At 43.5% G+C, this 24,791-nt stretch overlaps 1 protein-coding gene across 1 annotated transcript in view; it reads left to right on the top strand.

Moving 5' to 3' along the window:
• plxnd1 (plexin D1) overlaps positions 1-24,791 on the top strand; it is a 63,177-nt gene that overhangs the window by 28,768 nt on the left and 9,618 nt on the right. Inside the window, 17 exon segments of the mRNA XM_029435775.1 lie at positions 2,520-2,665; positions 7,148-7,253; positions 8,699-8,838; positions 9,254-9,433; positions 9,856-9,940; positions 10,539-10,802; positions 13,849-13,998; positions 16,680-16,726; positions 16,728-16,795; positions 17,411-17,518; positions 19,157-19,269; positions 20,307-20,411; positions 21,452-21,582; positions 22,593-22,791; positions 22,883-23,029; positions 23,438-23,594; positions 23,956-24,059. Of these exon segments, the coding sequence (XP_029291635.1) occupies positions 2,520-2,665; positions 7,148-7,253; positions 8,699-8,838; positions 9,254-9,433; positions 9,856-9,940; positions 10,539-10,802; positions 13,849-13,998; positions 16,680-16,726; positions 16,728-16,795; positions 17,411-17,518; positions 19,157-19,269; positions 20,307-20,411; positions 21,452-21,582; positions 22,593-22,791; positions 22,883-23,029; positions 23,438-23,594; positions 23,956-24,059 (2,250 nt within the window).

Here is a 24,791-nt window from a genome sequence, read left to right as displayed (position 1 = left end):
TATCTCTCTCTCTCCCTCTCTCCCCCCCCCCTATCTCTCTTCTCTCTTCTCTCTCTATCCATCCCCTCCCCCCCTCTCTCTCTTCTTTCGCTCTCTCTCTCTCTCTCTCTCTCTCTCTCTCTTCTCTCTGTCTGTCTGTCTGTCTGTGCAATGGATACTGGGGGCTGTGGTTCTCTGGGGTTTATGATGCAATGCTTTGGCAGCCATGTTTTCCCAGAGAATGTGCAGGGGTTTGAGCCCGAGTACTCCGGCTTACTAAGGAAAAGATCAGCTCTGCCTAAACATTTCACACGTACATACCACAGCAGCTCTTTGTCATATAGACATAGTGACTGTGTACAGCTAAGATAATGAAATGTGTTTTTCTTGCTCTAATGTGTCACATACAATCTCGGTCACAAGCAGCAAAATATCAATAATATGAAGGAGGATTTCATTATTCCTTAAACTTTGCCACATACCCTTCATTGTGAAGAATGCTCTCTATTCAATGCAGTGACGTAAGACAATGGAAACATTTATCATCTCCACAGGTCCTTTATTCTCATGTTATGTGTGGGCTAGTTCACTGTTTAAAAAAACATTGATTAGCAGCACTGCGGCGTTCAAAACAGGAACTGCCAAACATAGTTTATCCACGACATGAAAAGAAAGAGAGAACAGAGGGATCTGGGTGAGACATAAATGGTTTGGGAGAGAGGATGGAGAAGGGTACAGTATAGTGAGGAGCCTTTCCTGTTTTTGTCCTCACGTCCCCCTTGATTAGTGTGAGGCAAAGGAACTGGAGTGAGGAGAGATAGATGAAAGCTCTGGCCTCACAGCAATCTCTACGAAACAAAAAATAACATAAAGAAGACGTATGGATTTGGTCAGGTAGTTTATCTGGCGCAGGTTGCATATCTGCATTATGAATATTTTTGCTTGGAACACTATACTTAGATTAATTTAGTCCTCAAATGCGTTTCACAGCTCCAACATTCCTTGTAGAGTTTTTTCTTTCTTTCACAGAGACACATTCACACCCTGTGATCTCCCTGGAGGCCTGGCAGAGTTTGCGCTGTAAATCAAGACTCGCAGACTTGTAAGAGGTGTAAATGAACAGCATGCCAGCTGATGTTGATGTCAATGCTCAATGGCACCACAGAGACACACTAGGTGCTTTAAAACACATAGTGATGATAAATAACTCTGCTTGCTGAGGAGCTCTGTCGAGAGGGTGGGAGCTTTTTCTTTTGTCTACCAGGCTACAGTGTGTCTGCATACGTGATCACACATGCATTTCTGTTTGTGCATTACATGTGTATGAAGGAATGCGGGTATGTGTTTTTGTCAAAGGAAGTGTATGGATATATGTAGGCACTTGGTAAAACCTGATATCCAGAAGCCTAATATAACCACAAAAAACATTTGCATCATTTCCTGTGGTGTAGCACAGAAACACTATAAGTAATGGGTCGGTCTGTTTTCACACATTGTTGAAAGTAATACGCTTTCTTTACTTAACCGTCTAGCTTTATCCGCGCTGTCACTCTTGTGGGCTTTAAATGATCAGTATGCAGGGCCAAATCTTGTCCCCTCACCTACACCAAACAGACGTGCTGTTTTCATTCTTAAGATCAGTTTCTGATAGAGCCGGAGCCAGGCTAATAACACGGTGGGGTCACACCCGACCTCGGCTCAGCCAGGGGGTCATTCTGAAAAGCAGGCACACAGCTGGGCTAGCTGTGCTACAGTGGCAAAATGAGAGTTGATTGCTTCTGTCTGGGCGTCGGTGATGCTATCTCTGAAGCTGCGTTTCTGTGGTAATTGGAGAGGTGACTGTCCTCTCTTTTCTTTCCACGGCTCTTGAATGGAAAGTTAAGAGACCAAAGGCAAGGGCTGAAATGATGCGTGAGAACATGGCTCTGAACAACAGCCGAAATGGGACTAAAGAATTTGACAGAGCAGACACAGAGTAAAAAACAGATGAAAGGGAATAGCACTGTGCATTAATTCCCCTGTTGAGGCTATGCTCTCTCACCACCACCATCAGCATTCACTCTCCTCTCGACACTCAGTTCCCTAAATTGCCTCCCCACTCATCCACCTTTCTGCTGTGCTCTCCACCTCGCCTCTCCAGCTCTTTCTCTCTGACTCTGTCTGTCTCTTGTGGGATGTGAAGGGGGCTCTTTGGCTGCTCTTTATTTGCATGTGCTGTAGAGAATTAGAGGCTGAAGAGTCTCAGACTGGCACAGTTAAGAGTCTGCTTTGTGTGTGTATGCACCTAAACTGCATGTCTATCCTATTAGATCTCAGTCTATAGCAGAAGAACACTTACACAGGCCACTTGTCCTTATCTCTCCGTGTGCCACCCTCCATGTCAGCATCTCCATTCTCTGTCATGTTCATTATCACCCGTCATCAATTGAACATTTTTAAGGGAGGTAATCTACTTAAGAGCTCTAATTTATTGTGCATATCACAGAGGTTTCACAGGCTTTTCTTTCTCCTTGTTCATTACCTCACTCTTTCTTTGTCAGATCTTCCCCCTGAGGGGTCCAATGGAAGGAGGCACCCTGCTGACAGTACAGGGCAGGAACCTGGGCCGGAGGGCTGGAGCAGTAAAGGTTTCTATCGGAGATGTGCCGTGTACTCTCCTGCCTGAGCTCTACACTGTCTCTGTGGAGTAAGTACTGTAACATATGGCTGCAATAATGATTCACAAATTGGCATGTATAGTTAACTGTTTATGAAGTGTTTGCTGGAGCAGTGTGGAGGAACTTCTTCCCTCTTGTACTCATTTGATTACATTTTACATCATCTGCATTGTCTGAATGACAAGATGGAAGAAATAACAGCATGTCCTGATCATTAACATCATTTATATTTAAAAACCCGGCTAGAAATAAGCAGCCGTGCTGTAATTACGACTGGTGAGATGATAGCTAGCAATTACCCGTTGTCATGGTAACCTGACGTGCTCTCAGGCAGGTGAGTGGTCAGGTAGACGGCAGGCAGAAGTAGAGGAAAGATTTGTCAATAAACCTTAAAGAAGTCCTGGTATGTACTTCTCAGCCCTGAACACAGAGAGCCCAGACCCGAAGCTCAGATCAGACGGCACAGTGCGAGCTACGGGACTTCTTACATTTAATGGACGGAGGAAGCTGGCTGTCCCACACGGGAAGGCATGCAAATAGTTAAGGGATGCCATGCATTTAAACATTTTTTGGACCTTTTTGAATACGTGTTACTGCATATATGAAGGAAAGAAAGTTTAAAGCCACCCCTCATCTCTGCTCATATCACACCTGAATCTGCACCCAAACTGACAGCGGTTGATTTGCATTGTGGGTAACGAAGGCGCCCGGTTTTGACAAGAGAGAAGAATGGATGAAAAACAAATAATTATTTGTTATATTATAATAATTGATCCTAGAGTAGAGAAGGTAGAGTTGAAAGTAATGTGTAATTAAAATATATAAATAAAATAAAATAAAAGCAGCCAATTGTAGTTTTTAGTTTGTAATTGAAAAGCTTTTATTTAAAGAAAACCCCAAATGTGCCACATTTAAATAAGTTACTAAACTTCCTCTCACAAATCACCATCATTGAACATTAGCATGTTCACCAGTCTTGAAAATAGAGCGGCAACCATCCGTGCATGGTTTAGTTTTCATGTATTCATGAGGCTAATTTACACAAATATTATTATGCAGCACACTTCTCACTTTAAATGACTCCAGCGCCATCCCACCGTAGCTGAGGGACCATCGCACTGTCACCATGGAGACAGCAGGACCCCGTTTTGACACCGGCACAACAGAGCTCAGTGGAAGTCGGTAACTCTATGGTTACTCCCAAACTTCCATTCAGTATCTGTAATGTTCCTTGAATGGAACTGTTTATCTGGTCTTGCTCCGCTGAAGCCGATCATTGTACTAAGACCAGTTTGAGGGTGACCTGCGGGTCTTACCTGTCACTCCAACTGCCTGACACGTTTCCTAGAACCGCACATGTCGGAAACAGTGAATCGCATTTCACTTCTCGAGTGTTCTCATCCCGCGTCGTCATTCCTCATTGGCTCCTGAGGCCGGTTGTTATGACAGCAGAGAATATCCTCGTTGCTGTAAGTGGCACTGACAAACCATAACATGTCAGTGCATCTGACAATGTCAGCACATTTGACTTGCACGCACACCTTTACATTTATGTCCTTGTCGGGGCCTCCCGTTGATTTGATTAGATTGATCCTATCTCACCCCCTTCAGTCAAAGCCTTTACATTCAACCACAACATTTAATCTTAATTTATTCCGAGAAAAAAAACCTTATCCCTTGAGCTGTTGGAAGATGTGAGAAAAAAAACTTATTTCACAAAAATATCACCATTCAGAAGATCTAAAATTCAAACTGGCAGAAATGCCACGCACACACACGCTCACCAGCACACGCACACACACACCGGCATATGTGACCTCATTTAGCAGGGCTGTTGAGACAGGTGTCTGCTCGTGTGCTAAGAGGTGAAAGTTCACAGCTGCGTGCCACAAGGAAAATGTGCAGCGCCGGAGAGACCGAGCTCCACTCACTCGGTGTCAACATTTTAATTAATGGCAAAGACATTCTAGGCACACCTCATTTACTGGAGTACTTCTCTAGATGTCGTCCATGCTGCTCTCTCTATCATTTTCATAAGAGCCTTGAGTGGCCTTCGCCCTGTCTATTTAGACAACACTCACATTTAAACACAGCAAGACTTGATTGTTGATGATCCTCATCATTCACTCAAGGGAAATGATCAGAGACATCTTCAAAACTAGACAAAATATCAGCCTCTGGAGCACATAATATATCCGCAGTGGGGCGGTGCTGGAATGTGGAGCAGGGGTCAGTTCAAGCTCTCTCTGCTCAGTGAATGTCCTTTGACTGGGATCACACTGCATCAACATCACACACACACACACACACACACACACACACACACACACACACACACACACACACACACACACACACACACCAGGGTTGCTGCAAGTCTGCAAATGTCTTAAAAAGCATGGAGTTCTCAGAAAAAGGCCTTGGAAGCTATAAAAAGTCTTACATTTCATTTACAAGTCTTTTTTGTTTGTCTTTGTCTCTGGCTCACACACCTATAAGCTGAAAGTGGAATAGTACTTCTAGCTAAAGTAGTTAATCGTGTCATAAAAGGCAAGTGCCAGATTTAGCAGAAACGTAAATGAACTTTAATGAATTAATCGTTTCTAATTGGTTAATCCATCTATCAATTTTCGGACACTTTTCCGGGTCCAGGTCACGTTAGTTTCAGTAATTATATCATTAGGAATAATTGTTATATACTGCAGAGCTGCAACAATTAAAAAATCTAACTAATCAGCATCTAATTTGATAAATTATATTGTTTTGAGCAGCAATGCTTCTATTTACTGGTTTCATTGTGCGAAGTGAATATCTTTTGCTTTTGGACTGTTAGTCGGACTAAACTGAAGACGTCCTTGAAAAAATGTGATGGACATTTTTCAATATTCTTGGACATTTTATGGATCGATAATGACAATAACGGTCCTATCTGTGTGTTAAATGTGTTATAATGATAAATTACTCTGAGGCCTTATCTCTACCGGGTTTCTATCATACAAACGGATAATAAACTGCATTCTATGTAGTATTACAAATGTTTGAATAAGTCTTAAATGTAACTTAACCCCAAAGAAACCCTGACACACCCAGTGTCTGTTTACTGTTTACATGGTACAGGCTGAACTCATAACACCTCTCTCTCTGCTAATAAGCCTTTCTTTGTTTGTACTCTGTAAAATATACTGGTTTTATGTTTGTCTTTCTTTTCCCCACAGAAGCATCCTCAACATTATGGTTCAATAGCAGACATCATATGATGTGATGTATTTTTATGATAAGAGTTTGATTCTCATTCCGAACTCATTTAGGCCTGGAGCAATCCTACAGGTTTCAGGCAGATTCAGGCTTCAATTTCTCTTATTTCCCTCAGGCTTGAATCTGTGAATAGTCTAGTTTCATCTAGTTTTTTTCTTTTTCCATAAGTCAGAGCATGTGAAATGATGCATTTTATTCAAACAGGTGCGCTTCTGCCCTCATGTCACATAACTGACAGGAGTGTAATTAGCATGTAATGATATTCTTTACCTGATGCTTCTGTAATTAATGACCACAAATGTGAACATTGCTATCAACAGATGGCTGGTACTGCCGGTTAATTTACAATATTTTTAATATTCAACATTTATTCAGGCTTATGAAATAACTCCATGGCTTAATTGGGCTCATTAAATGCTGCAGTGGTTTCCTGACATTTAAAAACACACTCGGATGCAGCTTCCTGAGCCAGCCCTGGTCTCAGACCCGACAGCCTGACCTCAGCCGAGTCCCAATCTGTCCAACCCAGCCTCATCTCCCCGTGTGTCCTGCCAGGTCCTCCTACATAAAACACAGCTCCTCTGCTTAAGTAAATTCCCCGTGATTCGTCTGTCAATCATCCGATCACTCGCTGAAGAATTTATAACCATTGTAGCGCCAGGCACCTGACTAAATAAACAGACAGGGTGTCAAGCTGAAGGAGTATCATGTGAGGTGATAAAGGTTGTGTTTCCCCCCCACAGTACATTTATTCCAGTGAGGCCCCAGAACAGTAGATCCCTGTGCCTCGGTACACCACCGTGTCATTAATATGAGACGTCCCTGTAGAGCGTGCACTGATGACACTAGGCTTAATCACAGCCAGGAGGCGAGAGAACAAGCCTCAGCAGCCCCTTAATCTCCTCTGTGGTTAGACACATCTGGTCTGTGGAGCTTTGATCCTTACATCTCCTAATATCTGATATATCAAGGCTTTATTGGATTCCATATATAAATATGGTCTGATGAATTAGTTCATAACCACCATTCTCCGAGATTAATTATGTGTCTTTGTTTGGCTGTCATGATCAAGATCTCTTTCTTCATCTCTATATTGGTTCCCCTCACTTTTTTTTTAATAGCTTATTATATTACAATTATGAACTGTTCTTTTGAGTGTTGATATCCATTATCATCACTTTTTGTTATTAACTGATCTCCGATTATGATGTTTTGACAACCAAACAAGGAGATGACACTCTTTTTAAATTCTCCAGGCTGGTATGTGTCACTGGACGGTCCACACATGACAGGACAGATATTATCCAAGTGGATGTGGATCAGAGTGGGCCGGGGACGTCAAAGGAGAGCTTCTCATACTTAGTAAGTATTGTCCAGATATAAAGTATACCCTGTGATCTGTGATTTTTTGCTCTGTCCGTCTCTCCCTCCACATTCTTCTTCTTCTACGCTCTCTTGTTTCTTGTTCCCCACTGGGAAAGCCTTCCCAAGTGTGTCAGTTGAGTGTTAACAGATGCGTTTTATGATTCTGAAGAATGCAAGTGTGTGTGGGAAGCTTCAAACGTTCATCAGAGTTGCAACTAAGCACCATTGTCATTCTGCACTCGCTGCCAGCAAAAACAAATATGGCGATTGTTGGAATGTCCCTTTGCTCTGAATTCATCATTGGTCGAGGCGAGCTAGCCAGCATTGTGATAGTTGACCTCAACCCACACAGTTTCCCATTGGGTTCAGAGTATTCAGTCAGTGGAAATACCCATGTAAGCCCCTTGTTTCTTTTTGTTTGTAGACAAAGCGTTTTTCATAATTCAGTGCTGGAACAGTCTTATAATTTCAGCTGCTTCTTAGAGCAGCTCTACATGTGAGTCACCCCACAGAGAAATAACCCCGATCTTGAAGCCCCTCTTGATACTTGAGGATGAAGAAAATCCAGAACAACAAACATTACGCCTTGCTGTTGTGGGAACTCCTCTCGGGTTTCCTCATCCATCTCAGAGATTCACAGTGTGAGAGAGGTTTTTACCGATGTATGTTGAAAAGAAGATGTGGGAGAAAGGGAAAACAGTTTTGGAGACAGGATATGTGCCTCTACTGCATCTCCTTCCTCAAACCTTTAGACGGAAACATCTGCCTCCTTACGCCCACTTTGACACACAAACACACAATAGGTCTCATCCATCCTTGCACACTGAGGAAGTGAATCCTGTCAGTGAGGATAAGAGGTTTCCCTGGAGGCGAGGTTCATGGCAAGGATTGAAAGTTCAGAAAGAGCGGGAATGCTGATGCTGGTAGCTGCAGAGCTGGACAGTGATATTCATCTTCGCCCCAGGAACGTGTGTATGTGTGTGTGTGTGTGTGTGTGCGTGTGTGTGTGTGTGTGTGTGTGTGTGCGTGTGTGTGTGTGTGTGTGCGTGTGTGTGTATATGTCTTTACATGTTCACATATGACTGTGTGTGCATGTAGTTTCTCATGCATGAACATGATTGCCTCTTAGTATAGCTGTCCTCCAAGCTGGAGCCCAAAGGCCTGTTGGATTCAGCAACACTTCAACATATTGCAGCGTGGGCTGTCTTCACACTTTTCTTCTCTAATTTACTGTTATAGTCAGCAGCTGTCTCAGCCAATCTCTAAAGACAATATATTTCAACCTCGAAGGATGAAAAAAGATTGTTTTTGGCGCACGAAAAGCATAATAGAGCACAAAATACAGTGTGAGTAAGCCTGTCTTTTCCGGTGACAGAAGCTGTCAGATGTCTAGTATTAAATTTGATGTGTTGTTTAGTCATCAATTTCTCGTCTGTATTCAGGTCCCAAAGCTGCTGTCCATGGAGCCGACGAAGGGCCCCCGTGCTGGAGGAACTATAGTCATCATCAGGGGGGAACACCTGGACATTGGCTCTCAAGTTATAGTCAAGGTCAACAACACGCTGGAGTGTACCATCACAAAGTGAGGACTACTTTTTTTAAATTGCTTAAATTGCGAGTCCAGCTCAGGTCTCAAGTCTGTCATAATCTCTTAATACGGACCATTAAATGGCACAGCATTGTGTTATTTAATGATGCTGTAAAGTGCTGTTAATGCACAGACCCAAGGATTAAATATTCAAGCTGTGTGGCTGTGCAAGTGTGATTTTTCCAGGTCAAAACTTAAAACGTTATTGTGTTTTGTGTTTTGTGTTTTTACGTAAATCCAACTTGAGTCCAAGTGTCAGGTTTACTGCTCGTAGTTATTGTCATGTATAATGCATATTTATGAAAATCTGCCAAACTGCAATAAACACAACTTTGATTCCTAGCGAATTTCTGGGCACTTGTAGACATCACAAGATGAGCGGTCACAATGTTTACCTCATTTATTTTAGGAAAACAGATGAAACCATTGAGTGCACCATGCCTCCGGCCTTACAGGCACACACTGAGTCAGTGGCAGTGTGTGTGGAGTTTGAAAACCTTCCTTGTCAAAGTGCAGAGCTTGGCACCACCTACTCCTACGAGAAGAACCCCACCATCAGCTTCATCCACCCCAAAAAGAGCTACCTCAGGTAGGTAGACTACCACACACATCTTAAGTATTAAAACCAAGATGTCTCAAACATCTAAAGCTGGAGGACTTTGCGGTTCCCCTCCCAGAGTCACTGACATAAGTCATTACTGTAATGTCGTCCTGATGTGCAGCATTTTCTCCCTATTGTGTTCTAAATGGCACAGCATGCATGTGACAGCAGAGCGGCATGTCTTTGAAGACATGTGTGTGGATTTGCACTACAGTCGAACTGTTTTGCATTATTATCTGGTCCCGTTTCTCTCTTATTTTGGTGCAGTGTCCCGAAAGGTATCTGCATACCAGTATGAGTTTGACACATTTTTGTCATGGCTGAGTTGTGACTCTCTGTCCGTGTGTGTGTGTGTGTGTGTGTGTGTGTGTGTGTGTGTGTGTGTGTGTGTGTGTGTGTGTGTGTCACAGTGGTGGCAGAACCATCACAGTAACGGGTCAGGGTTTTGATCTGGTGCAGAGTGTCACGATGGAGGTCTTGGAAATTGGAGAAAAAGTAAGTAGGCTAATCAGCTGAATTGTTTCCTTTTTTCACTTCTAGCAACCTAAACAATGTACAGGACTGGTTTCACATGTTGGGATATATGCTTATTCACTTTCTTGGAGAGAGTTAGATGAGAAGATCTATACCATTCTTATTCTTATCTATCAGTTAAATATGAAGCCACAGCCAGCAGCTGATTAGCTTAGCATAGCATAAAGACTGGAATCAGGTGAAAACAGCTAGCCTGACTCTGTCCTAAGAAAACAAAGGTAAATAAAAAATAACCAAAGTGTCAGGAAGTCACTGCGCCTGGCCAAGAATTAGCTCCGCAAATAACCTCCCATCAAACCATTTCAATGTTTGCACTTTTCGTATGAATTTAACAAACGTGATATAACATGTTAACGGTATTAAGTGAGCTTTAGAAGTGTTGGTAGGATGTTTTTTTTTATACCTCCCTGCAAAAAAAAAAAGGTATATCCCAAAATGTCTATTCCTTTAAGATAGATGTACACATTGACATTTCAAAGTAAATTATGTTGCACACAGATCATGTCATTAACCATGAAATGCATTTTAAGCTACTTTATCTTCTCTGCTCCTTCTTCAGCGCTGCACAGTGTTCCCGCCCTTCAGAATCACCTGCCCATCCCCGGCGTCCAGCCAGTCCCAGCAGACCTCCGTGCAGTTTATCTTGAATGGAATTCTCTACACGGGTGACAGCCCCTTCACCTTTGATAATGAGGAAGAGGAGGGGGAGCCTCATAAAGGTCACTTCCTGTTGGAGTACATGGAGGATCCTCAGTTCTTCACTGCCAACAAGGAGAAGTTGATTAAACACCACCCAGGAGAGCCTCTGACACTCATCATCAACGTGAGTGACCATGCTGAGACAGGAAGTTTAGATTAGTGCTTCATTGTTACATCGGTTTCCTGAAGGTCAAGCAAATGTTCACCTACTATTAGAAAATGTATGTCTTTAAGTTAATGTTAATGTTAACTATTAAGGTAAAACAAGGGACAGACATTGTAATATTTAACATTTGAATTCAACTCAGTCAAGAGTTCAAATGTTGGCAGATAGATTACATAATTGCTATTTACCTAAACTATTACCTCCATATTTCTGTGTACACAACAGTGTCAGTGCTAAACTTTAGCAGGTAATATTTATCATGCTGGCGTTTGCTAACTTGCACTAAACACCAAATACAGTTGAGGTGGATGACAATGTAATTGTGTTTGTAGGTATTTGGTTATAAATCAAATTACAAATTTTAGATTTCTGATGATGGCGCTAAATGGAAAATGAAGGGATCAACAAAGTTAATACAATTCATCTTGAGGGGAACACATTTTATATGTTGTAAGAACGGTTAAACCTTCAAATACTATCAGCAGACAACACTGGCTTTGACAATCTTGCCTTTCAAAAACTCATTTTCAAATACTACATAGAACAACTGATGCTATTCTCTAAAGGTTTCTTGGCTCCAGAAGCGCCACTGCTGTAGACTGACTGTGCCCACTGTGAACAGCAGACAAGGCTGAGCGTTCCTTTATTCATATTCACATAAACCAGAGGCATGTAAAACACATCAAAGGACCCCTCCGCTGAGACGTGTTGATTTCAGTGGGGGGTCTGAGGCGGGGGGAAGGGTGCAGTGGCAGCTCAGTGGGAGGGTCCCATGTTCCCGTGGTCTGGCTGGATCTAAGCACCTGTCTGCATGGATTCGTCACCCGAATGGGCTTCTGGCTGTGACACCGTATTACATGCAAATGCTAACAACACAGACAGGGAAGTTTGAACACGGTGGAGCTTCCTCTTGATGTGTTTGTGAGTGTCAGGATGAGGCCCCTGCAGGAATCGCTGCCTCAGCATGTCTACATGGGCGACTCGTCGTCTGTTGTTTCCTGTTTTCTTTAGTAAGGTGGATTCCACTTATGGTGGACCTGAAGGGGGGAGAGAATGTGTGTGTTTGTTTAATAGGGAGCTTGTTAGCCAGATCCTATATTAAGGACCTGAGCTGGAATGTGGGTGGATTTTGTTTGCCTTCATCCTGTTTTGGCCTTGAGAATCCATTGTTTTGGTCCGATGAGTTTAAACGTGGAAAAATTTGTGTTGTATACACAACCTTTTCTTCACAATAATGCTTTAATGCACTTTGTGTCTATACGTGTGTGTGTGTGTGTGTGTGTGTGTGTGTGTGTGTGTGTGTGTGTGTGTGTGTGTGTGTGTGTAGTTTGTGTTTTGTCTGTTAGGAAGCATTTGTTGACAGAGACCCAGGGGGTGGCATCCTGCAGTGGGGACAGGACAGGGCCCTAAGGGTGTAATCAAAGCAAGGAAGCACACTGGGGATAAACACACACACACGCTTCCTCACTCGTCATTCTTATATCAAAGGGAAATTGCAGTTTCATACAATTTGGGTCTTGTTTTTGTAGGTTTTTTTTTTGCATAATTCATAGAGAATAATAATAACACGGTACATACAACATTAACTTCAGATTTCTAGGAATGCGGCAACATTCCTAAAAACAAGTTTGACATGGCAAGAAAACAGTCAGGTTTTAAACAAACCGTAGATTATCCTAATTTATTTAGAGGAGAAAACAAAGAAATATTGTTCATTACTATCCAAATTGTCTGTTTGAAACATCCATCAGAATTTACCATGAATGTATAAATAGAACTGGATGAATGCGGACCCCCCCCCCGTTAATTTATATGAAAGTTGCTCAGTGGCGCATGAAGCCTAAATGTCTCGACTGCCGAGAAAAACGGATCTTCAGGCGATCTTCCGCATCTATGGGCCTATAGAGCAAGCGCACTATTGTTTCCTTTAACCCCGCCTCCCAGCCCCTTGGTCTCGGGCTCCTTCACATGGACGGAGGAATTAAAATATATCTGGATTAGCCATTTTTAGGACCTAATGATTTGAATAAGGGATATTTAAGTGTATTTAAGCGATGTTGATTTTGTGTTCCTTGATCTCAGCAATCACTTTGGGGACTACAACCAAACCTGTAAAAAATAAGAGAAAAGTTGCGACCCGAAATTGTCCTTTCAGACCAATATGAGTGTCCCTTACAATAAACATTTAGTCAGCAAACCTTTAACTGCAAGTTAAATATGGAGACTTGCTCTTCAGAAATACGTAGATGTTAACATGGCGCTATTGACATTAATGGGCTATTCCAGTGATTTAGTATTGCACTTACACCAGGAAGGTCGGGGACCTGAGATTTATTTAGTCTCAGTTAGTCTCTAGTATGGGAAAAGCTCCAAAAAACACTGAATCCTACATTACCCATAATGCATCTTAAAAACATTTTTAGTTAATTCCAAACCCATCCTGATGACATCACTGCCATTATCAGGGTTTGATGGTTGTTTCTCTTTTGACATTTGTACATCAGGCTGAGTAAACTGAACTGCACGTGTAAAATCGGTGGAGTGCCCCTTTAATTAAACCAGAAATGAGCAGTGAGAGCTAGCGCTTGGATTACCACAGGACAGACTTGGATTGATAAAGAAAAAGAGGCTTATACCAACAGGCTCCTGTAAAGGCCCTGAGAATGTTATTTTGGGCAGAGGCAGGGATGACTGTCAGCGGGTTTGTTTGTAGAAACTTCCTTGGCCATGTGAGAGAGGCAGCGGGATTGTTTGCTGCTTTAAGCTGAACTCGAGCCCAAACTGGAGGATTCTGCTGGCTTCCTCTGTGTGACAGCTGCATGACAGGCCTGCCGCAGTTTGGTTTCTGTGTATGTGTGCGGATACAAGAATGTGTATGTGTCTGCACTTATGGGTTAAAGCTGCTGTGGCCTTCATGTATGTTTTCTGTGCCTGTTCAAACCAGGCCCCTCTGGTCTCTTACCGCTGACCGGCTGACGACTGTTTTTGTTCGTTTCTGGCACAGAAAGGGCCGAGCGATCTGGAGCTGGTGCCGGAGGAATACTCGGTGATGATTGGCTCCTATCCCTGTAACATCAGCTTCCACAACGACCAGCTGTTCCACTGCACCATCAACGGACTGCTGGGCTCCAGCGAGAGCGAGCTGCCTGTCACTGTAAGTATGCAAACATGTAAAACACTCCAATGTAATACAAATAAACATACAAGCTTGTGTTGAAAATATTGTTGGGTAGACCCTGATAATTTAAGGATATCTCCCATCTGTCACACAGTACTCGTAAACCAAACATTTAATCAGAATTCCAGACCATCTGTGATGTTCATTGAAACAGATTTGATCCGCTCAGGTCCATGCACTGTCAGTGATATGTGTGTCAGACATTATGAATGGTTTGTAGTCTCTGAGCCTGCCATCATGAATCAGCAGTTAGTGGGGGTGGTGAGCCGTCACTCTGCGCCACGTAGAACAATGAAATGTTTACCACGTCCCCTTTTATCTCTTTAATCCCGTATCGGCCTGTCTATCATCGCCGACACAATCACCTATCTCCCAGACACTATCTGCTCACAGAGACTCTTCTGACTCAGTGATGATCTCCTCGCTTGTGTTTTTGTTTCGTCTCCGAGTTCCCTCCATTGCAATTAACGGTCTTGATCAAGACGAGGTCGAGCTCTGCAGACCTGATAAAACCAGACACTCTCTTTCCTCTTCCCATGTTTCCCATCTGCTGTTGTCCGTTCGGATAGGGCTTTATTCAGGGGGAAAAGCATTCATCTATATTTAAATACGAGCCAGACTGTGAGTGTTGCTGAAATAGCTCGAGAAACATGTCACTCTGTCTCTATCTGTAAGTTGATTGTACTGTAAAAAAAAGCACATCCACACTTTGACAGAAATAGATGGAAAGCTCTTTTATTTTGCATTGACAACCCCCCTCCCTCTCTCTCTGGGGGGCGACCCCCGGCCGCACGCAAGAGGCGGAGGAGCGGAGGCGAGAGCGGAAGCGAGGGCGCAGCAGCGCGGGCAGAGAGGCGGCACGAGAAGCGAAAGAGAAGGCGAGAGGGAGCGAGGAGGAGCGAAGGCGACGAGAGGAGCGCGGGTCGGAGGAGGCGAGAGAGCGGGAGAGAGCGAGGAGAGGAGGAGCGGGAGGGAGACGAGAGAGAGAGAGAGCAGGGAGAGGGGAGAGAAGGAGAGGAAGAGAGCGAGAGGAGAGAGAGAAGAGCAGAGGAAGAGAGAGAGAGAGCGGAGCAGGAGAGGAGGGAGAGGACAGAGAGAGAGAAGGGAGAGAGAGAGAGAGAGAAGGAGGAGGGAGAGAGGGAAGAGAAGAGAGAGAGAGAGAGAAGGAAGGAGAGAAGGAAAGAGGGAGAGAGAGAAGCAAGGAGAAGAGAGAGAGCGAGCGAAAGAGAGAGAGAGAGAGAGCGAGAGAAAAGAAGAGAAGAGGCGAGGGAAGAGAGAGAGAGAGACGAGAGAGAAAAGAAACGAGAGAGGAGGAGGGAGAAGGGAGAGAGGAGAGAGAGGGAAAGACGCAAAGCGAGAGAGCGATCTCACCCGACTACAAGCACGAGCGAGGAGGCTCGCTTCCGACTCTTAGGATGATCCCTATCCCGATATCTTTCGCTCTCTATATCCACTCTCTCTCTCCTCTCTCTCTCTACTCCCCCCCCCTCTCTCTCTCTCTCTCTCTCTCTCTCTCTCTCTCTCTCTCTCTCCTTGTCTACCTGTGGCTCGCTCTCGTCCCCACCCAACCACATCTTCCTCTCAGGATGTCTGAGAATAAACAGGCAATTAGTAAGACATAAAGGGAGGGCAGGGGTCAAATGAGATGTCATAACACAAATGGGTGGGCTGCCTGCAAGTGAGCAGTAAGAATGATTTGTGTGCACATTCGACAGGGGCATAAACAACACACATTTTCCTTTGTGTCGGCACATTTGTATAAATGCATGCATGTTGGGCGGCTGCATAGCTTATGGCCATTTATGTTTCTTCACTTAGTTTTGGTGGAACATCTATTTTTACATGCCTGTAGAGCTGAGCTGCAGAAGTGGATGTGGGGAAGCAGTGTTTTTGTATCCTAAGCGAAACAGGAACAATGGCATTTTCCCCCCCATTACACAATGGAAAGGAACTCTGGAAGAAGGCCTTCTCTCGCTGGTCTGGGTAAATAAATGCCTGGACCAGAAGGAGAAAGATGGAATGAGAAAAGGAGGAGAGAGCCCAGTGAGCCAGTTTCCCCCCTCAGAGTAAGACCAGTGTATGAGGGATTTGGACTGAGGATTGGAGGCTTTTTATCTGACGCTCTTTTTATGAAGTATGTTTGGAATGTGGAAGGAAAGGGAAGGATGTGAGGAGGGACCACAGAGACCCTGCTGACTAATCAGAAGGCAGAAGTGAAAGTCCTTTTCTTGTCACATCTAGGTTGCTCTGAACTGGATGACTCCTACAGCTCGTTGCAGCGAGAGGCCATTTTTCAAAATCTACAGTGTGCAATTTATTTCCGTGTCTGCACCTGTGTATATGAAAAAATGTCCATGTGTGCAGTTACTTGTGTTCCCATTAAAAAACAAACACAAATGTTCCCTTATGAGTTGGAACAATAGTCTCTCATAACAAACAACTATAGTACAGAGTGTCATGTGAAATTTCACCACTGCAATGGTTTGTTTGGTGTCCATATGGGCTACTATAATACAATGAAAAATAATAAAAGAAATAAAAGAATATGACCTAATAAGATTACATTACCATGTAAATGTTATGGTGAGAACAAAAAAATAAAAGGCAAAACAGTGTCTCAGTCCATTTTCATGTGTTGTTCTTCTTTCCCTTTCTAGGTGCAAGTGGGGAACTTTCGTCGCACCATCGCCAAAGTGCAGCTCGGCGGGTAGCGAGCTGGCCATCGTGGTATCCATTGTGGTGTGCTGCGTGCTGCTGCTGCTGTGCACTGTGGGTAGGTAGTGTACACACACACTCACCAGCAGATGATGGATGTGTGCCTGCTGTAGCGATGGATGCTCCAGATGTGCAACAGATAAAAGGAATTCCGGGGTCATAGTTTCCCGCACTTGCTTCATCCCCCTTCAGTACCCGAAGCACAAAGACCTCACTGTTCCTCTCGCTGTCTGCTCTGTCTGTGTGCTTATGTGTGTCTGTGTGTGCGTACTGTATTATGTATTCTTTGTGTGCGAGTGTGTGTGTGCAGGGCAGGTGTATGGGTGAAAATTGGTGCTATGGTGGATTTTCACACAGATTCCTGCTTGTATCTGTTCTCTGATATTCACAGAACCTTATTAGGGTTAGACTTTGTGCATGACTTAACCATTGAATAACATGTGCATAAATGTTATTTACACATTCACAAACAAGAACATGTTCTCACAATCAAATACATTCATGCACTTGGCTCATCACAGGCTCACACAAGATGATATAAAACTATTCAGAAACTCAAAATCTTTTAGACACATTTTTTATCCTAAAGATTATTATCTGGTTTACTGGAAGTCAGTATTGATTACAGTCTTTGTGTTGATACCTTATTCAAACTGCATTGTGTCTTTCTCAGCTCTTGTAGTGTACTGCACAAAGAGCCGAAGGGCGGAACGCTACTGGCAGAAAACCCTACTCCAAATGGAGGAGATGGAGTCCCAGATCCGAGATGAGATCCGTAAAGGTGTGATTACGCATGAACCTACACCTGCACAGACACGCACACACACTCTACTATTGTACAAGTTCTGCCATCAGAGTGTTTCGACCTCAAATGATGTTTTGTGTCGATTAACATGATAAAAGAGCTTGTGGGGAGACAGAAATATTGACCATATGTATTTGTGTGTGTGTGTGTGTGTGTGTGTGCAATGTTTGTTTGTTCGAGATTGTGTGAGTGGGAGGCAGATACAACAGTTGACAGATTTGTGCCGAGTAAGCGTGACTCATAAAACACAGTGTCTGACAAATGATCAGTCACATGCATACACACTGTGGCCACATAGCCTCCGCTGTGTCTATCCTGTATGAACAAGGCCTGTGTGTGTTTGTGTGTGTATTCGTGTGTGTGTGTGTGTGTGTGTGTGTGTGTGTGTGTGTGTGTGTGTGTGTGCGTGTGTGTTTCCAGGGCATTAGAGTAAAGCCGTGTGAAGGCCACTCCGCGTCTGAGCAACCAGATTTATAGCGTAGAGATGGGGGGGACGGATAGAGAAAGAGAAATGGAGGGAGGAAGCGATAGGAGCGGGAGTCAGGGCCGCGAGTCCGAGGAGAAGCAGAAGCGTGGGAGGGAGAGGGAGAGGGAGAGGGAGAGGGAGAGGGAGAGGGAGGAGAGGTTGTTTAGTCAGAGGACACAGATAGATTTGTGGCCGAGTTCAGGGTGAGTGTGCAGAAAGCGAGGGATAGTTCTACTGAGACGAAAGATGTGATAAAAGCAGAAGAAGAGGGAGTGAAGGAAAAGGGGAAATTGACGTATTCCAGGTTACGGGAATGGGAGGGTTCTGGTATTTGTCTTAAAAGTGAGGCAGAGGGGAGGTTTGGTATCTGGGTGTGCTGCGTCTAATCAAGAGCAAGGTGTGAACTGACTGGTGGTTTAGAGGACGCTTTTGCAAGCAGGAGGATAAATAACCTGGAGGATTACATGAAATATGTTTTAAATCCCTTAGGTCGAGTATTCCATTCTTTCTACACAAACACAGTCTGAAGAAACTGGCATTGTAACCCAAATACGTCTCTCATCGTGTGACAGGAAAAGCTTTTCCATAAATGGATCTCCAGCGTCTCATTAGAGGAGAACATGATCCTCTCCGAGAACATGCTATCCAATAAAGTGGCTACAATATTTTCACCCTGATTTAAGTCAATGTCTGGACATGCTGATACAGCATGTAAACCTCAGCCTGCACACATGTTTTGGATGAGGGATTGGATTTGGCTTCTCTGATTGCCGTTTGGTAAATATTTGCCTGCATGTAGTGCTGGACTGGCACAGAGAGAGACAGAGGCAGAGGGGGGGGAAAAGATCAGAGGATCTGTGTTTGATACATTTAGTACCAAACTAGAACATAACACTAGATTTATGAAATCAAATTATCCATTTCTGCAGTCTCATCTAAAATTTCGTCCACTAAAATGAGCCAGATTCTCACAGATCCCACGGCACCCTGGGAGAATTTGATGGTTATTACATTAGACATTTGAGCAGATTTCTGACTCATTTTGCTTAGCAACAAATAAAGCTTAAGCAGCCAGAAACAGGATTGTGGTTTATAATTCCCAAGATTCAAACCATTTTGGGTCTTTCTGTTTTTTTATGTTTATTCAGGCTTTGCAGAACTACAGACGGACATGACAGACCTGACCAAGGAGTTGAATCGCAGCCAGGGCATCCCCTTTTTGGAGTACAAACAGTTTGTCACACGCACGTTCTTCCCCAAGGTGAGAAAGCCTATGCTATTTCTCCCCCCTATCTGATTTCAACTGGCAGACTGACAATACCATTTTTCTCTATGGGGTTTAATATTTTGTACCACCTCCATTGTCCCATATTTTATACCGCTTGTAATATGCGGGATGATTCACCTTGAAATCTTTAAACATACAGTAGACGTGTAGTGAAGTGTTGCTCAGTTTGCCACCCTGCAGGAGAGCTGAAGTGTTCTCTGTCGGTAAGCATTTTCCTCATGTGTGATCCACAGTGAAGGTAGACTGTGGGTCTGTCTGTCGGGTGTTTTTCCACCAATACAAACAGACACAACTCAGCGGGCTTTGTCTTCCAACCACAGGCATGGACTTTTAAGGAAACAGAACAATGGCAGGCACTGAGACAAGGAAACTTTCCCCCTGATTTCTCAAAACACACTCCTCACTCAGCTCACACACCCACACTGTGTTGCAAGTATACAAGATCTTGCACAACGTGCAGTAGACACTGTTTTCTGCTGTAAAGGAAATGAGTCGTGAGAGTGCTGAAAAGCTTCATAGGGGGAAACATAAATTGAAGGGTTGCTGCTTCATCGTCTCTCATAGTTTTCCGCTAAAACAGCAAACACTTTACTCACGACCCTTTGTGCTCTTTTTTTCACTAGAGCTTCTAGGTTGTTGTAGATTACACACACACACACACATACAACAGTGTTAGACACAGACTTAGACACAGTTAGAATACAAGCCAAATGTAGCCGTCATGAAATGACGGACAGAGTTGAAAGCCTGCCTCTTGGCACTTGGTCAGTCGGTCTCTAAAGCCATTAAGGCTCATGACGTTTCGTGTCATGGTGTTATGTTCCCTTTTCATGGTCAGTCAGGGGCCTATTCAGGGCCTCTTCGAGAAATGTCCTTTGGTTCTAGACTACAAATTTACCGCCAAAGCCTCAAGGCCAGCTTTGTTTTCCCTGTCTATATCATCTCTATGTGTTTATGACTATAGCTGACTTTGTATTACAGTTTTCTACGTGTGTGCTTATGTGTTTTAGATGTTTTCCGATTACGAGAAGAGCCTGGTCCAGCCCTCCTTCGAGAATGATGGCCTGGGCCCTCGAGCGCTTACAGAGACCCACCCACTGTTGCAGGACTGGCAGGTGAAGGGTTAAGCCATTAGGCTGTCTTCTGCCAGAGTGCCTTGATTTGGCTCCTTTTTCACTTGCTTCAACTGGGTCACACTGAAGCTTATTAAGGTTTCACAGTGGGCTTGTTGTTGATGAAGAGTAAAGAAAAGCACATATTTATTATTAGAAGGTGTGTGTGTGTGTGTGTGTGTGTGTGTGTGTGTGTGTGTGTGGAGTGAAACAGTGTGCAGTTTGTGTGAACTCACATGCTATTGTATGTACACATATAAATACTAATGCATGTCATTCAGTGGTTTCTAGTTAGTGCCCACAAGGTTCACGGCAGGTTGTTGACACACTTCCCACAGGCTCATGGACAACAGAACAGTATGCTTTTCATCGAAATACATTTCTCGTTGTGTGTGTGTGTATGTAATGGAGGGGTGGATGGGAGTAAGAGTTATAAAGAGAGAGTGGGAGAGGGAACGTGCACTTTCACAAAACTCTGCGAATGCGGGCTGAAAGCTAAAGCACGTGAGTGTGTCTGTGCGTGTCAGGAAGAGAGAAAGTAACGATTGCAGCGCTAGTTTTGGGTCGGCAGCCGGGGGGAGGCTGTCTAACGGTGATGAACTGCCTTGGATCCACATCGTCTTCCCAGGAAGTGTTTTCCAGGTCACAGCAAATAAATCTCATAGGCGGGCATTTATCTTAATGGACACCCCTGTTCTCCTTCTGTCAGGCTGCAAGCCACACCATATGGCTGCAGTCCAGAGGGAAGACTTCATCACACTGCTGCTTAGTCGCACCCATAGATAGGCCATACTCATTAAGTCGACTCGGCACATTTAAAGGCAATCACACATTGTCGGGGACCGGAGCAGGAGATATTGATACCACAGAGGGAGGGGCCTGAAGAAGCAGAAGGAGGAAGGGGTGATAGAAAGATGAAGTGTCTCGATGGGTCACTTGAGACGAGCTGGTGAAATAGATTAGGGAGGGCGCAGCAGGTGTGTAATGCAGTTTAGGTGAAACCATGCAGAGAAATAACTGTTTCATCTCCCCTCTGCCCTCAGTCCACCAACACAACAAAGCCTAACGTAGAGGAGGGCATCACTCTGTTCTCCACTCTTCTCAATAACAAGCACTTCCTGGTCACGTTTGTCCACGCCTTGGAACAGCAGAAGGACTTCGCTGTACGAGACAGGTAAAAGCATCAACTGATACGTGTTGGCAGTCTAACAAGAAACAGAAAGATAATTCATCCAGATTGATTTTCTATAATCAGGTGTTTCTATAATCAATATTTCTTTATTAACAAGGGATGAAATGACTTAGTGTATGTGAAAGGTGTTTCTGGTAGTCAGAAGCCCGCAGAGAAATATCACCTGACTTCCCCTCAAACACCGAAAAATGTGTTTTACCGCCTTTCAGCTCATTGTTTTTGTTTAACAGCTCACAACTTTACTGTTTTTTGGTTCACTCATTAACTTTGTTTCCAGTCGCAACTGGCAACTGCTTTCAGCAAAAAGCCTCTGCAAACCCACTGTACACTACCTTACCAGGACCAAATGGCAGACAGATAAAAATAGCGACTAGCTAGTAAACATAGTGAAACAAACACTTGTTACAGATATATTTCTCACGAGCTAATGGAGACCAAAACAGAGCTGTGGCCAAAGAATTGTAATTAAACAACCTAAGTAGGGTCTTTAAAAAGTGTTTACCACTGGAGCTTCTTTTATTTTCTCATGTCGGTTGCTGTTGTAAATGGCACAAAAATAGAAAAGTGTTTTTTCCAGCTTTGTAAACTTAGTGATTTATCAGTGTAGCTGTTTTGGTCCTGATGTTCTTAACTGAGCCAGTCATTGTGGACAATCAGAGAAAAATTCCAGAAGCAAGACCACATCCCTGTCCCAGCTCAGCGTCAGCACTTACTGACTGATGTAGTCCCTTTCCCCTGGATTAAAGGGGCTTTGTTAGGGAAATCCCCTGCACCTCTGGATTTACTCACCCAGACAATCCCTGCATTACATCAGTTCTTTATTTGGCTCTGCAGTCACAGGTGGTGTGGGGGGAGGATGAAACTTTGTTGATGTTCTTGGAGTGTAGTTATTTTTATATCTCCATTGACCGCACACACTGACAAGGCATGTTTGTAAGAGCATGTTTTTGCTCATCCGTCTCCTCTGCTAATCTGTTTGCTCACTATTTTAGATGCAGCCTTGCGTCTCTGCTCACCATCGCCCTTCATGGTAAACTCGAGTACTACACCAGTATCATGAAAGATCTGCTGGTGGACCTGATCGATGCTTCGGCTTCCAAGAACCCCAAACTGATGCTGCGCCGCACTGAGTCTGTTGTGGAGAAAATGTTGACCAACTGGATGTCCATCTGCATGTACAGCTACCTCAAGGTGAGGCTCAGCAAAGGTATCAGGCAGGCTTGATTAAAAAGAAATGACCACATCTCTGATTTTTGACTCCACCTCTCTGCCCAATCTTTAGGAAACAGTGGGCGAGCCTTTCTTCTTGTTGCTGTGTGCAATCAAGCAGCAGATCAACAAGGGCTCCATAGATGCCATCACCGGGAAGGCCCGCTACACCCTCAATGAGGAGTGGCTGCTCCGCGAGAACATTGAGGCTAAGCCACAGGTCTGAAACCTTACACAATCTCAGTTCATGTTTCACACCCTCAGTGTTGCTCGTCGACATACTACTATGAATTTATTAGTTTTTTGTCACATTACGATGACATTTTTTATGACTTTGATAACATAACATACCATACCATGATTTATGTTCTTATGACATTTTTCATGACATACTATACTATGATTATTTTTGTTATGGAATGCTATACCAGGCCTATTTTTATGACACTTTTTATAGCATATTATACCGATACATTTATATGGCATACTATACTATGACTTTTTTATGGCTATAAGATTTTTTGACATTTGTGATGACATACTATAGTATAATTTTTTGACTTAGGAGGTCAATGTCACACCGACACATTCAATTAATTTGATTGTTTTTCACTGTTTATTTTTGCAGAACATCAACGTGTCCTTCCAAGGATGTGGTATGGACTCGATGTGTGTCAGGGTCATGAATACAGACACAATCTGCCAGGTGAAGGAAAAAATCCTAGATGCCTTTTATAAAAACCTGCCATTCTCCCAGTGGCCCCGAGCAGAGGATGTAGACCTGGGTAAGAGCATATTTTCTCTGATTATTTTCATCCTTTCCCCTCCTCTACCCTCTGAGATATAGTAATCTCCTTTGCAAAAGGTCAATTCCTCTCATGAAGCTCAACTAACCTAAGGCTGCAATATAATAAATGACAGAATGCATCGAGGAGAGTGTACAGTCATAATCACAAAGAGTTATTGCTTTCAAAAGCTGTGCAGCCTGCAGAGCTGATTTGATTAATGGTGCAAGAATATTTCCACAGGTCACGACACAGAGACTTAGAGCAGGGCTGCCCTCTGTCTAGCATATTCTTTTCCAAATTTAGGATGAAATTGTCTAATGTCACTCTCCTCCCTTCTCCTGTTTTCTTTTCTCTTCAGAGTGGTTTGACTCTGGCAGCAACAGTAAGGTTCTGCAGGACCTGGATAACTCCTCAGTGATGGAAGATGGCAGAAAGAAACTCAACACTGTCTTCCATTACCAGGTGTGTGTGTGTGTGTGTGTGTGTGTGTGTGTGTGTGTGTGTGTGTGTGTGTGTGTGTGTGTGTGTGTGTGTGTGTGTGTGTGTGTGTGAGACCACTGTGGTTGTCATGGTGTACCTGTATACTACGGGGGTGCTGCAGGTGAGAACTCCTTGTAAATGGTGTCACTGGTTGTCCATAGATGGGAGGATACTCTCTGTTTCTATGTGGCTGCACAGAGTTATTTTCTAGGTGCTTCTCTTTGTGTTTGTCTGTATGATGTGTGTCTTTATGCACAGGTCCTTCACTGTGACAACGCTGAAGCAGAGCTGCTGCTTTTATACTGTTGTTATGCAGATCCTGCATTTAGACATACGGTGTAATTATACAGTAATTATGTAGCATTTTAAAGTTTAAAAATAACTGCGGATCATTGTACTTGTTGACAACTGTTACTAAGTACAACATTGGTTAGTTGTCAATTAAAAGTTACTATAACAACATACATGATGTATGTACATTGTAATACCTAACTCAATTCCCTTCCAGACATGTTTTAAAAAGCAGATAGATAAAAAAAATGTTACTTATCTTCTTTTACCTCATTGAAGAAACAATGCATGTGTTGTTAATTCCCAAAGTTTCCAGAGACAAAGACACACACTGAGCAGATGCTCCCAAAAAGATGATTTATTAAGTATAATTACGATGTTTTGACATTATGTCAGGTAGGATGAATATGTCAATTACGTCGT

This window comes from Cottoperca gobio, chromosome 7, assembly GCF_900634415.1.
Source record: "Cottoperca gobio chromosome 7, fCotGob3.1, whole genome shotgun sequence".
In the NCBI taxonomy this organism is placed as follows: domain Eukaryota; kingdom Metazoa; phylum Chordata; class Actinopteri; order Perciformes; family Bovichtidae; genus Cottoperca; species Cottoperca gobio.
This window is presented reverse-complemented; position numbering and strand designations above follow the sequence as displayed.